General features: G+C 41.8%; 1 protein-coding gene across 7 annotated transcripts in view; it reads right to left on the bottom strand.

Annotated features, from left to right (window-relative positions):
* Nucleotides 1-13731, bottom strand: part of LOC115114054 (probable ubiquitin carboxyl-terminal hydrolase FAF-X) — an 87376-nt gene that overhangs the window by 57032 nt on the left and 16613 nt on the right. For all 7 annotated transcript variants that reach the window (XM_065014112.1, XM_065014039.1, XM_065014077.1 and 4 more), the window contains exons 3-7: nt 12147-12292; nt 11936-12015; nt 5959-6071; nt 2771-2989; nt 1073-1188 (exon numbers count right to left, since the gene is read on the bottom strand). In XM_065014112.1, coding sequence (XP_064870184.1) covers nt 1073-1188; nt 2771-2989; nt 5959-6071; nt 11936-12015; nt 12147-12292 — 674 coding nt within the window. The remainder of the gene's footprint in view (nt 1-1072; nt 1189-2770; nt 2990-5958; nt 6072-11935; nt 12016-12146; nt 12293-13731) is intronic.

A 13731-nucleotide genomic window follows, 5' to 3' on the forward strand; every position in this document is an offset into this window, starting at 1 on the left:
CTGTGAGCTAACGTTAACTAACTGGTTAGCTCACGAAAGACACAGATCTGGTATCCTTCCCCAGATCTGTGCCTCTATACAATATTGTCTCGGAGCTCTATGGACAATTCCTTATGATTTGACATGCACTGTCAACTGTGGGACCTTATATAGACAGGTGTGTGCCTTTCCAAATCATGTCCAATCAATTTAATTCAACACAGGTGGACTCCAATCAAGTTGTGGAAACATCTCAAGGATGATCAATGGAAACAGGAGTGCATCCTGAGCTCAATTTCGAGTCTAGCAAAGGGTCTGAATACTTGTAAATAAGGTCTCTTATTTAATTTGAATACATTTACAAAAATATTCTAAAAACCTGTTTTCACTTTCTCATTATGGAGTACAGTGTGTAGATTGCTGAGGATTTTTTTTTAAATTGAATCCATTTTTAAATAAGGCTCTAACATAACAAAATGTGGAAAAGGTCAAGGGGGTCTGAATGTTTCATATAAAGTGAATTTGTGGAGGGACTAGATACATAAAGTGCTTTCATTTCTAAGCTGTAAAACATATGTATGAAAATACCATTGAGTAAAAGGTGAAATTATGTACTGTCGCCTCGTATATAAAATGTTCTCAAATAAAAAAAATACTGGAGTATAGAGCTACATTGAACAAATGTAGCTTCACTGTCCAAATAAATACAACGGGGAGTGTGATGTAGAAAGCACTTGGAAATGTAGTGAAACATGCTATTAAATGTAATCTATTAAAGCAGGGGTTTTCAAACTTTTCTTGACCAGGGACCCCCACCCAGGCAAACCAGGGACACCCATATATGTCAGCAACAACAACAACAAAAATAACGTCTTATTATCAGGTGGATGGTAATGGCAAGTAATCAACATTTTAAAATGAATAGATTTGGTAGACTCGTTATGTTGACCTCACTACAGCTCTAACAACTAGAAAGGTATAAGAAGATTGTGCAGTTTTGAAGCCAATTTTGCAGACCCCCTGCCCTAAGGGGCCAGTGACCAGTTTGAAAACCCCTGCATTAAAGCGTGTGTGTGTTCACAGGCCAACTCACTTGATAAGTGCGGCGATGATCTGGACGTTCAGTGCTTGGCCACCTATGAAGCGATCGTGCAGTGTTTGAAACCCATTTAACGAGCCAAATTTGTTTATTAAATCCACCAACCAGCCCTGTAAACAAAGAGCAAAAAAGAACACACATGGTAAAGACACTCACCATCCGACCACTATTCACTCAAGTTGTTGAGCTATACAAATATATCCCTCTCGTCTCGCAGCTATTACACAGAAAGGCTTGGGTTGATTGAAGAGAAAATCAGAGGAGAACTGGTTGGCTTCTGATTCAACCCACATGCCCATAGAGGCTGCAAGCAGTGTTCATATTGGGCTGCCTGCCATCTACAGCAGACAGGCAGCTGCCGCCTTGGCTTCCCTCCGCAACAATGTTCACATTGACCACCCCGGCCCACGCTCCATTCATCGCACTTTTCATAGAAGAAATCACACTCTCCCTGGCATGGCTCACTCTCATTTAAACTCGAGTGCATCCTTTTATTGTATTTTCATCCCTCTTCCATTTTCTATGCAGTGCACGGAGGGATCCTCCTCTGTTTCTGTGCGCTGGCCCTAAGGCGGCAAGCCCAGAGCAAACAATACTGCTCTGTAGATTTGTTCCAAGAAAATAAATTGCAGGCCAACAGATGACTAAAAAGACTGTTCTCTGTTCCTATGGCAATCGCAGATATCCAGAGGATATTTTATTTAGTCTCAATTCAAAAAATGTATTCGGACATTTCTCATTGTGCAGATATGAAGAGATTAAGATGGGAGAAAAAGAGACATTCACACAGTATCCCCAATATCAGTCCCAGCACATAAGTTTATTAAAAAATCCTCATCATGTATTTTAGTTGATCCACCTGGCTACAGGTAATTTATGTTTTATTTCACCTTTATTTAACCAGGTAGGCCAGTTGAGAAAAAGTTCTCATTTACAACTGCGACTTGGCCAAGATAAAGCAAATCAGTGCAACACAAACAACCCAGAGTTACACATGGGATAAACAAACGTACAGTCAATAACACAATAGAAAAATCTAAATACAGTGTGTGCAAATGTAGTGAAGTGGTGTTTATTGGTGATTTTGGAAAAAGATCTTGGCTAACAGGAGTAAGTTGTAGTGGTAACAGTCCCTGGAACCAGAGATGGGCATTTGAAATGTTTGACTGTTCCAGTACCCACGTGATATTTATTTGGAGTAATTGAATGGAGAAATATATATATTTTTTTTTAGAACAAGGGCCGCACTGGTTTTGTACTTGCAAACAAATCGCAAAAATAGCAAATGTATCATAACCATTATAGATAAATCCTAATTGATAAATTTCCCCACATATAAATTCAGTCAATAAAAAAAGCAAGTGCCATTTAAGATTCATTTATTGAAACCGTAATATCAACTGGTTATATTATATTGTGGAACTCAAGCTTAAAAAGGCAGTAACCTCAGAAGCGGCTCTTGCTTCTAGAAGCCTATGGCTGTGTAATAGCATTGCTCTGTTAATTTAGCAGACAAGACGCTCATAACAGTAGAACCGCCTGGTCTTTCATCCTGCAAGTACCCGGTAGAGAACATTGCCGGGCATCCCTTTAGCATATGCATCAGATGCATATCAAGGAGTACTATGGGAGAACAACTTGGGTGAGAAATAAGAAATCTTTGGGAGGGGCTACCTTGAATTCGGACCCTACCTTGGGGGAGCGAGGGTCAGGGGGGCGGGCGAAGAGCTCGTCATCGGCCAGCTGCACCCCGGCAGGCACCGTCTCAGAGGGCCGTGTGCCGTTGTAGATGTGGAACTTGCAGTGAGGGTTGGTGGCCATGGCCAGCAGCTCCAGCAAGGGGAACCAGTCCTGAGAAAGCTTGGCCACACACAGCTCCACCAGCCGGTGTGTGTTGTTGATGATACACCTCTGGACAGGGAGAGAGAGCGAGAGAGCGTCAACAGCAGTTAGTTTAATAATTTCAAAACAATCAGTGAGGTGATTTGCACTCTAACAGCACAAGAGGTCTATTTCAATCTTAACATACAAATGTAAGCAGTAATAGTTCTCTGATACACAGAGAACATTTTGAAAAAGCCTTGAAGTATAGTCTGGTGCCCAGACAAAACCCAATCCCTACTATAGCCCCTAACCCTTCAAGTCTTTGTAGACCTGGAGGAATCAGTGGCACAGCGGTCTAAGGCACTGCATCTCTGTGCTAGAGGCGTCACTACAGACACCCTGGTTCGAATCCAGGCTGCATCACAGCCAGCCGTGATTGCGAGTCCCGTGTGGCGGCGCACAATTGGCCCAGCGTCATCCAGGTTTGGCCGGGGTAGGCAGTCATTGTAAATAAGAATTTCTTCTTAACCGACTTGCCTAGTTAAATAAAGGTTCAATAGAAAAATTTAGCTGTCAGCAACATGGTGACGGCTCCACATAGCCTGGTTGACACTAGTTACCACAGCCATAAAGTCAAATTGGATACACCACAAAAATTCATGAAAACAAAAATTATCTTTGGTCTTAATTTAATGTTAGGCATAAGGTTAGCAGCAGGGGTTGTAACCGGTTTAAGGAACAGAAAACCAGGATCTATTTTTTTGGAGGGAAGGAAATGAACAAAAGTGATCTCTAACGTTCCGGAAGATAACCATTATTGTAAAAGCACCCCCCCCCCCGATAAAAAACATCAAAGTGCCTATGCAAAGCACTCACTCTGGCACTCAGAAACCTATCCTTCCAATGTCTGCCGGCCAGCATGATTTCTAGGTTAAGGACACTATAGTTATCATGTTTCACATTAGATTTATTAACAACAACAAAAAAGGTATGACGTGTTTTGAAGTCTGGTGTCGCTGCACACACACACGAGCTTGTTAGCTAGCTCTGGTCCAAAGCATTGAGCCAGCCTCGGTGATGAGCCAACTATCAGACGTTCAGATGTCCTCCATATTAGCCGCACCTCCTCAGGTATCTAGCTAGTACTATGTAATTGATAGGCTTACTACTAATATCCTAAAAAACAGTCAAATGCACATTATATCACGATGCCCAGTTTTTCAAGCCAAGCCTCCATGTCATGTCAACCCCGCAAAACTTCTGCCAGATCTCGCACCCTACGCTGTCCAAGCATGTAAACTAGCTTGTCCGGTCCATAGCAAGCAGCTCTATCCTCAGTGATTGGTAGAGTTAATTAATGAGCTAAATGTAAAAACTCTGTTGATTTCACAGGTTTAAAAAGGTACAATATAAACAGGTACTTTTTTTTCGTTCAAACCAGTTCAGAACTTTATAATGCTGGTTGGAACAGAACAAAACAAATGTTTTTATTTTATTTAACTAGGCAAGCCAGTTAAGAACAAACTCCTATATACAATGACAGCCTACCCTGGCCAAACCCTAACCCGGACGGCGCTGAGCCAAATTGTGCGCCACCCTATGGGACTCCAAATCATGGCCAGATGAGATACAGAATAAAATCGAACCAGGGTCTGTAGTGACGCCCCTAGCGCTGAGATGCAGTGCCTTAGACCGCTGCGGTTCTGTTCAGAACAAAAACTAATGGGAAATCATTTTGGTTCCAAACCCTGGTTAGCAGGGTGGTTAGGTTTAAAAATCAGATTTTAAGAAGAGAGATTACAGAAAAGGGCAGGGTTTAGCGATAATTATAACTTTGTGGCTATAGTAACTAGTGCCAGAAACAATGTACACTGCTCAAAAAAATAAAGGCAACACTTAAACAACAATGTAACTCCAAGTCAATCACACTTCTGTGAAATCAAACTGTCCACTTTGGAAGCAACACTGATTGACAATACATTTCACATGCTGTTGTGCAAATGGAATAGACAACAGTTGGAAATTATAGGCAATTAGCAAGACAACCCCAATAAAGGAGTGGTTCTGCAGGTGGTGACCACAGACCACTTCTCAGTTCCTATGCTTCCTGGCTGATGTTTTGGTCACTTTTGAATGCTGGCGGTGCTTTCACTCTAGTGGTAGCATGAGACGGAGTCTACAACCCACACAAGTGCCTCAGGTAGTGCAGCTCATCCAGGATGGCACATCAATGCGAGCTGTGGCAAGAAGGTTTGCTATGTCTGTCAGCGTAGTGTCCAGAGCATGGAGGTGCTTCCAAGAGACAGGCCAGTACATCAGGAGACGTGGAGGAGGCCGTAGGAGGGCAACAACCCAGCAGCAGCACCGCTACCTCCGCCTTTGTGCAAGGAGGAGCAGGAGGAGCACTGCCAGAGCCCTGCAAAATGACCTCCAGCAGGCCACAAATGTGCATGTGTCTGCTCAAACGGTCAGAAACAGACTCCATGAGGGTGGTATGAGGGCCCGACGTACACAGGTGGGGGTTGTGCTTACAGCCCAACACCGTGCAGGACGTTTGGCATTTGCCAAAGAACACCAAGATTGGCAAATTCGCCACTGGCGCCCTGTGCTCTTCACAGATTAAAGCAGGTTCACACTGAGCACATGTGACAGACGTGACAGAGTCTGGAGATGCCGTGGAGAACGTTCTGCTGCCTGCAACATCCTCCAGCATGACCGGTTTGGCGGTGGGTCAGTCATGGTGTGGGGTGGCATGCTTCTGGTGATGTCACTCCCCTTAGCAAGGCCCTGTTTGAATACTTCTAAAGAAATGCATCCTTCCCTTCTTGAGTTAATCACAATTAACACAATTGGATTCAACACAATTGGATTGGTCAAAAAACAGGATTTCCACTGGATAGGTTTCACCAATCCAATCATGTCAAATTAGTGATTACCCTAAGGAAGGGACTGTGAGGAAGAAGGGTTTTCAAAGTTTTGGAAGAGGGTCCGTGACTTCTTAAAAAACAATGACCATTATCCTGATTAAATTATATACAATAAAGAAGAAGACTCACATGGATCTCAAACTTCCACCCGCTGACGGCCTCGTCTGTAAGGATCTTGGTGAAGGAGATGGTCAGGCCATCTCGGAAAAACCTCTGGCACGCCTCACACTTCACATCAAGTCCTAAACAGAGAGAAAAGAATTAGGTGCATGGAGATATTGTACTCCCACATCAGTGAAGGCTCCTCAGGAGGAAGGGAAGGACCATCCTCCTCAGTGAATTTCAAAAATGTAAATAGTTTAACTATACTTCATATATTCACATCACAAAATAATGTATTAAAACACACTGTTTTGCAATGAAGGTCTATAGGGTAGCACAATGACACTGTTTTGCAATGAAGGTCTATAGGGTAGCACAATGGTGTAGCCGGAGGACAGCTCGCTTCCATCCTCCTCTGGATTCAATGACTTCAATACAAAACCTAGGAGGCTCATGGTTCTCACCCTCTTCCATAGACTTACACAGCAATTACGACAACTTCCGGAGGGCGGCCGCCAGCCTATCCAAGCTCTTGCAGCATGAACTGACATGTTATCCACCCAAGGATCAGAGAATGAATCTATTACTGAAAGCATAAGCTACAGCTAGCTAGCACTGCAGTGCATAAAATGTGGTGAGTAGTTGACTGCAGCTAGCTAATTTAGCCTAATCAAACACCCGGCTCAAAAGAGAGAGGGATATTATGTTAGCTAGCAAGTCAGGGTAAGCTTTTGGTTTTATTAATTTATTGCCACAGGGGCCCTCCGGTGTAACTGCTAAACTGCTTGCTGACTGTATACTGTACTGCATGATTCTAGCCAGTTTACTAACCTGTTCTAGTAGTTATGTGGTCTATGAAGTGTGCTAATATGGTGTCATGACTTTACCTCCTTGGTGAGGATCAAAGGTGCCAGATCAACTGGCAATGGCAGACAGATAGCCAAATCCCTTTGTTACCGTGAGACTTTTTCCGCCCCGAACTTCAACATCAAACAATGGACACTGGGACCACATATTTCAACATCCGAATGTTGGGAATGATGAGAGATGGAATATGGAAAATGTATGTCTATTTTGTTGTCATTAAAATAGTTATGAAGACACTATAACAAAAACATTGCAACTTGAAGAGCTTTAACACTGTGTATATCAGGTTTACATTATTTATGTTGTGTAGAAAATATCAAGGATAAAGGGAATGTTTTTGTGACGATAGGATTGTTTTTAGTTCCCTAACAAGATCATAGTAATTATGATGCCTTGCTTCGTAACTAGCCATGCCTCAGGGAGCGTGTCACGTAAACGCCCCTTTCTACCCGAGGGTATAAAACAATTAAGTTCAGAATTAATATAATCAGACTAAATGGATCAAAAGCTGCAGCTTGGTCCACATTAGTCACGAACCCGAAAACTCCAACACTAGGTTGAAGAAGACAACGGAACCTCAACTTCTTAAGGTATAGGGGGCAGCATTTTCACTTTTGGATAAATAGCGTGCCCAATTTCAACTTCCTGCTACTCATGCCAAGAATATAAGATATGCATATTATTAGTAGATTTGGATAGAAAACACTCCGAAGTTTCTAAACCTGTTTGAATCATGTCTGTGAGTATAACATAATTTATGTAGCAGGCAAAACCCTGAGGACTAACCGTTCAGAATTTTTTTATTTTAGGTCTCGGCCTGTTCAGTGGGTTCTCATTGGGAAACAATATTTCTTAAGAACTTGTTTTCAGTTCCTACCGCTTCCACTGGATGTCACTAGTCTTTGGAATTTGGTTGAGGTTATTCCTTTGTGCAATGGAAGTAGTAAGGCCATCTAGGAACTGCATAACACTGTTGAGAGTTGCGCAAGACTTGAAAAGTAGCTTGGTTTGTTGTCTTCCTGTATTGAACACAGACAGACCAGTCTTCAATTTGATCGATTATTAACGTTTAAAAATACCTAAAGTTGTATTACAAAAGTAGTTTGAAATGTTTTGGCAAAGTTTACAGGCAACATTTGAAATATTTTGTAGTGACGTTGCGCAATTTGGAAGCTGTTTTTTTCTGGATCAAACGTGCCAAATAAATTTACATTTTGGATATATATGGACGGAATTAATCGAACAAAAGGACCAATTGTGATGTTTATGGGACATATTGGAGTGCCAACAAAAGAAGCTTGTCAAAGGTAAAGCATGTTTTATATTTTATTTCTGTGTTTTGTGTCGCGCCTGCAGGGTTGAAATATGCTACCCTCTTTGTTTACTGTTGTGCTATCATCAGATAATAGCTTCTTATGCTTTAGCCGAAAAGCCTTTTTACAATCTGACATGTTGGCTGGATTCACAACGAGTGTAGCTTTAATTTAGTATCTTATGTGTGTGATTTAATGAAAGTTAGATTTTTATATCATTTTATTTGAATTTGCCGTGCTGCATTTTCCCAGGCTTTTGGCCAAGTGGGACGCAAGCTTCCCCTATACCATAAGAAGTTAACAGTTAGTTGAGTAGCTGTATCTAAGAAGGTGAATTTAACCTCTAGCGACGAGCAATCCCGTATCCGGGAGCGTAATCATAGCCTCAAGTGCATTACCATAACGCAACTTTTCCTATACATGAAAATCACAAATTAAATGAAATAAATATATTCAAACACAAGCTTAGCCTTTTGTTAACAACACTGTCATCTCAGATTTTCAAAATATGCGTTATAGCCAACGCTAGACAAGCATTTGTGTAAGTTTATCATGGCATAATGCTATGCTAGGCTCTACTGGCAGCAGGCAACATTTTCACAAAAATAAGAAAAGCAACCAAATTAAATAATTTACCTTTGAAGAACTTCAGATGCTTTCACTCAGGAGACTCCCAGTTAGATAGCAAATGTTCCTTTTTTCTAAAAATAATATTTTTGTAGGCGAAAAACATCCCGTTTCTTCACCATGCTTGGCTGAGAAATCGACTGAAAAATGCTACAACTATAACGCCAAACTTTTTTCAAAATTTGCCCCATAATATCGACAGAAACACGGCAAACGTTGTTTAGGATTCATATGTATTCGATAATATATCCGTCGAGGCAGTTGGTTTCTCATAAGAAACGATTGGAAAAATGGCTACCTCAGTATTTTACGCAAGGTTTTCTCCGGGAGACACCATGCGACCACTCACCCTATATGGTCTCTTACAGCCATTCTCCAATGGAAATGCCTAAAAAGACATCACAATGCTGTAGACACCTTGGGGAAAACGTGGAAAACGTAAGCTGACTCCTAGCTCCTTCACAGCCATATAAGGAGTCATTGGCATGAGGCGGTTTCAAAAAATGCGGCACTTCCTGATTGGATTTTTATCTGGGTTTCGCCTGTAACATCAGTTCTGTGGCACTCACAGACAATATCTTTGCAGTTTTGGAAACGTCAGAGTGTTTTCTTTCCAAAGCCGTCAATTATATGCATAGTCGAGCATCTTTTCGTGACAAAATATCTTGTTTAAAACGGGAACGTTTTTCATCCAAAAATTAAAAGAGCGCCCCCTATATCCAACTGGTTAAGTAGGACCATCCGGTTATTCTCTTCAAATCATCGTTGCCTACACTGTTTTTATCACCACTCTGGGATCCTCGACACGGCTGATTAGCCGTCCTCAGGAGACCACTTCCAGAACGAATTCAAATAAACAGACAACTAAGAAGAAGGACATTGTGACCTCTGGTGGACAATCAGAGACACCCGCGAACGAAGGAGGCCATTCGAAGAACAGGCCCCCTTCTCACCAAGCGGAACCGTGCCCACGAAGGCCTGGGCCCAACAAGAGATACCCAGCGAAGACCTTCAACACAGAAATACATACATTACCTCTTAGCCAAAAGAGCGGCAGTTCGGGCAAGGTATTAGGGCTACTGTAAGGATAGCTTCTAACTGTATCCAAGTGTTGCTTCTCTTAATCGCTCTCTCTCTCTTTAACTCTCCATCTTGTGTAACAAGTGTCATAGTGTTAGTCCGCTACGGACTTGTTGTCATCATATTAAGTTTCTTATCAATAATCTATACAGTGTGTGTGTGTGTGTCTTATGTTATCATTTAGCTAATTAGTAAGTAAATAATCAAATCAATGTGTGGTACGGTATGATCAGAGAGACACGGGTTTGTGCAGATTTGCGAAGTCTGCGACATTCAGAACGAGATTGATGAGGTAATAATTAATAATTGACTGTTATTGATGTAAGAGATATTTATATATCTTTAGAGTTTAAATCGGGAGATAATAACTCAAACACATTTTCCTGTGGTGCCCCAAATTCCAAATAAGTTAATTGCTACATGATTAATTTAATCTTGTACCAATTAAACATAGTAGGAAATTATTCAATAAATAACAGTCATCACATTAATGATAGTCACGTCAATGGTGATAACGATATAGGCTATGTGCAGCAGTTAACGGTTATGATATGGTTTGGAAGTTTTTTTTTGCCTTGTCAGACAGCTGATGTGTTGTGCACTGAAGTCCACAAGCAATGGGAAAACTCGAGAGGAGGAGAATGTGAAAATGCGAAAAGTAATTATACAATGAGCAAAGTGAACTAATGATTACAACCTAGATCTGCTAGATGCAGGAAAGAGTGTGCAAGAGTGTGATGGGTTTGGGCTTGGCGGTATAGGTATAGGTATTGGACTATATACACAACGGCTATATCGCATGGACCAGTTTAAGTTTTGACTTGACCTTTAATAACAGTAATTCAATGTTTGGTTTGTTAAATGTGATACTCAACTCCGGCTTGTATAATGTTAGTTTTAATAGTTTACTCCATTTACTACTTGAGTCATCTCTCTCCCTCTCCTCCTGCTGCTAACCACACAAAGCCCTGCCCCATCACTCAAGGAGAGAGCATTTGTTCAACCACGGAGTCACGAGCCCTTTCTTGCCATTCACTCTGCATGGTCAGATGGGCGCAACAATATTGCTGACATGCTGATTACACAAGTATTCTATAATTACACTATTAGTTTGTGCACCTTACTGTCTGCTAGTTAGTATTTTCTTAGCTAGGTGTTGCTAAAATTATTTGTTAACGCTAAATCGCATTTAGCAAGCCAGCTAACAGTCAAAGCAAACATGGCTAGTTGGCTAATACTGCCTGGTACCAGTACTGGTGTAGGCCTAGATAAGCATGTTTGTGCAATGGTATCTTATCAGAGAGGAAGAGGTGAAGAATGAATATGTTGGCTAGCTAGCTACATGAAGTAAGAAAACATGTAATGTAACGTCTAATTAGGGTGACCTGGAAACATTGACCAACGCTTTGGTTCCTACCCTGTCAATAATTCCTCACTGGCTTATTCATTTGTTCGTTACCATGTCAAACAACAATGTATTCAAGGTGCTGCCCACTATATTCCAACTATAGGATTAGAAAAAACATATTTCCATGATTCCAACAGTTAACTAGACCTAGATTTTCTTGCCCATATCATGCTGTGTGGCACAGTTTAGAAATTATAATAAAAGATGCAGAATTTGACAAAAATCATTTGTTTGATGGATTCAACAATATAAAATGGAGAAAGTCCCATTGAAATCACAATTTATTGTGATAATGGGTATAGGGAAAATTTTAGTATCATGTAGTAGCCTAAATCTATCAATTTTACATGAATGGAATATAAATGACAGTCATCCAACATGCTGTAATAGAAGTAAGCCCATGCTCATAAAAAATAAAATCACCCTCCCTCATCTTAAAAGTCAACGACCGCCACTGTACCACAGATTTTTTGGGAAGGGCTGCAAGTCAAATATCAATCTAAAGAGAAACTAAGTGGAGTCATTGACAAAGCGAAAGTAGAGTGAGTCAGCTACCAAGCAAGTCTAAACACCATACACTGTGGGTGAAATACAGTGCAGTCATAATATTTCAAATGTGTACATAGCCAAGCTTGCTATACCATCTCGCTTGCCATAGTTCAAAGTATTGAGGAGTAATTTGAGGAATAGAATGAATCAACATTCTTACCTTTTTTACTAAGCTCTATAGCAGCTTCTAGAAGAACCTCTAACTCTCCCTTTGGAAGAACTGGAACCACCCAGCGGGGTCTGGAAACAAAACATCCACATGAATACAGATACACACTCATTCCTTCTCACAACCACACACACCTCCTTATATTAACACACCCACCCACATAACTCAATGCCAAACATGCATACACCTGTTGTGTTTGTACCTGTTGATCATGTCATCCAGCTTGGCCAGGTCTGTGTGAGGGAAGGCAGGCTCCTCCTCCTCCAGCTGGGGGGGGCCATCCCCCTGACCCTGCTCATCCGGGGGGCTCACTGGAGAGTTCTCATTGGTGGAGTTAGGGGACGCCGTCTGAAACACACCATCAAAAAACAGAATTTAGGGCAGAAATTCCCCGAATCCCAATTTCGCAATAACCCGCCTCGAAACTAGGGGAAACACTGACTCATATATAACAGGAGAGCCAGAGAGCCTAGTGACAGTCATCTGGACAGAACCAGTCTATTCCCAGTTCCCACCAACATTCACTCTTCAACACAAGCTCACATCATTCAGTCCTAACTTGGGATCTGCACCAGTCACTCAGACTTTCACTCAAAATCATGCATTGATGACATTGGGAGATTTGCATTAAAAAAAGAGGTCCAGCCCATAAAGAGCTGAGAGACGATTTCACAAGGAGGCACTGCTGTGATAGAAAGATCTTATCTGAGGCCCCTGTTGCAGCCAGGTCTCAAAACCCGTGACTGTACTCGAACAATCTACAACAAATATGGGATTTTTACAAACAGTAGCACTGTAGGATAGAAATGATCAGCTATAGAACTCCATCTCCCCGAAACATACCCATGTGTTTTGTTTTCCTAATGTAGCCTAAGCTAAAGCCAATTAGCCAAACCTTGAGGTACAAACAACATTATACACAAGCGTGCACAAAATGCACATTGCACACACACTAGGGGAGGCATGGAAAATACTTGACACCATGTAAGTGTGTGTGTGTGTGTGTGTGTGTAATATATTAATGTGGAATATGCAGTTGTTAAGGAGAAATGCAGCATGTCTCTTGAATCTTAAGGCTGTGAAAATCCACAGATAAATTATTCTTTATTCCCATCATGTCTTCAAGAACTGTGTGTGTGTGTCTGACATATGTTAATGACTGTTCGTATGTATGAGCAGCAGTGGTAGCAGCAAGTGTGTGTGTCTGATGCGGGTAGCGGAGCAGCAGAACTTGGGAAATGTGGGGGTGTGTGGAGAAGGCTCTTTCTGCTTGGTTGACCTACATAGCCAGCTTGCCTCTCACGTCTGGGTGCTACTCATCCCTAGCCCACACACTCTGTCCCTAGCACACACTCTGTCTTTATCTATTACTCTGGGGCTTGTGTTCGTTGATTCCTACCTCCTCCTTCCAAGTCTCCCTGCCTTCTTTCTCTCTCCTTCTGTGTGCCTAGGTGTGAGCACTGACTGTCACCCCCCACAGTTTGATTCAATTAGATGCGTCTCTGTGCTGCTGCTGTAACAATGTGGGCCACTGGTGCAGTATTTGTAACAGAACAACACTCAAGTCTAAACAATACACCAAAACAGCATCCATCAAACACACAACTTGTGTTATGGTTTCAAAGGCCAATACAGGTTTGATTTATAGTTACCGTTAAATGAATCAGGACAGCTTTATGCCCCACAGGGCACGAGGAGGACGTTCATGTCATGCTATGTGCTTTAGCACAAAGAGGAGCAGGAGGAGAGGATGGGGGCAACGAACGGCAGAGAGGAAAGGTGAAGCG

The sequence above is a fragment of the Oncorhynchus nerka genome, linkage group LG1 (genome assembly GCF_034236695.1).
Source record: "Oncorhynchus nerka isolate Pitt River linkage group LG1, Oner_Uvic_2.0, whole genome shotgun sequence".
Taxonomy (NCBI): domain Eukaryota; kingdom Metazoa; phylum Chordata; class Actinopteri; order Salmoniformes; family Salmonidae; genus Oncorhynchus; species Oncorhynchus nerka.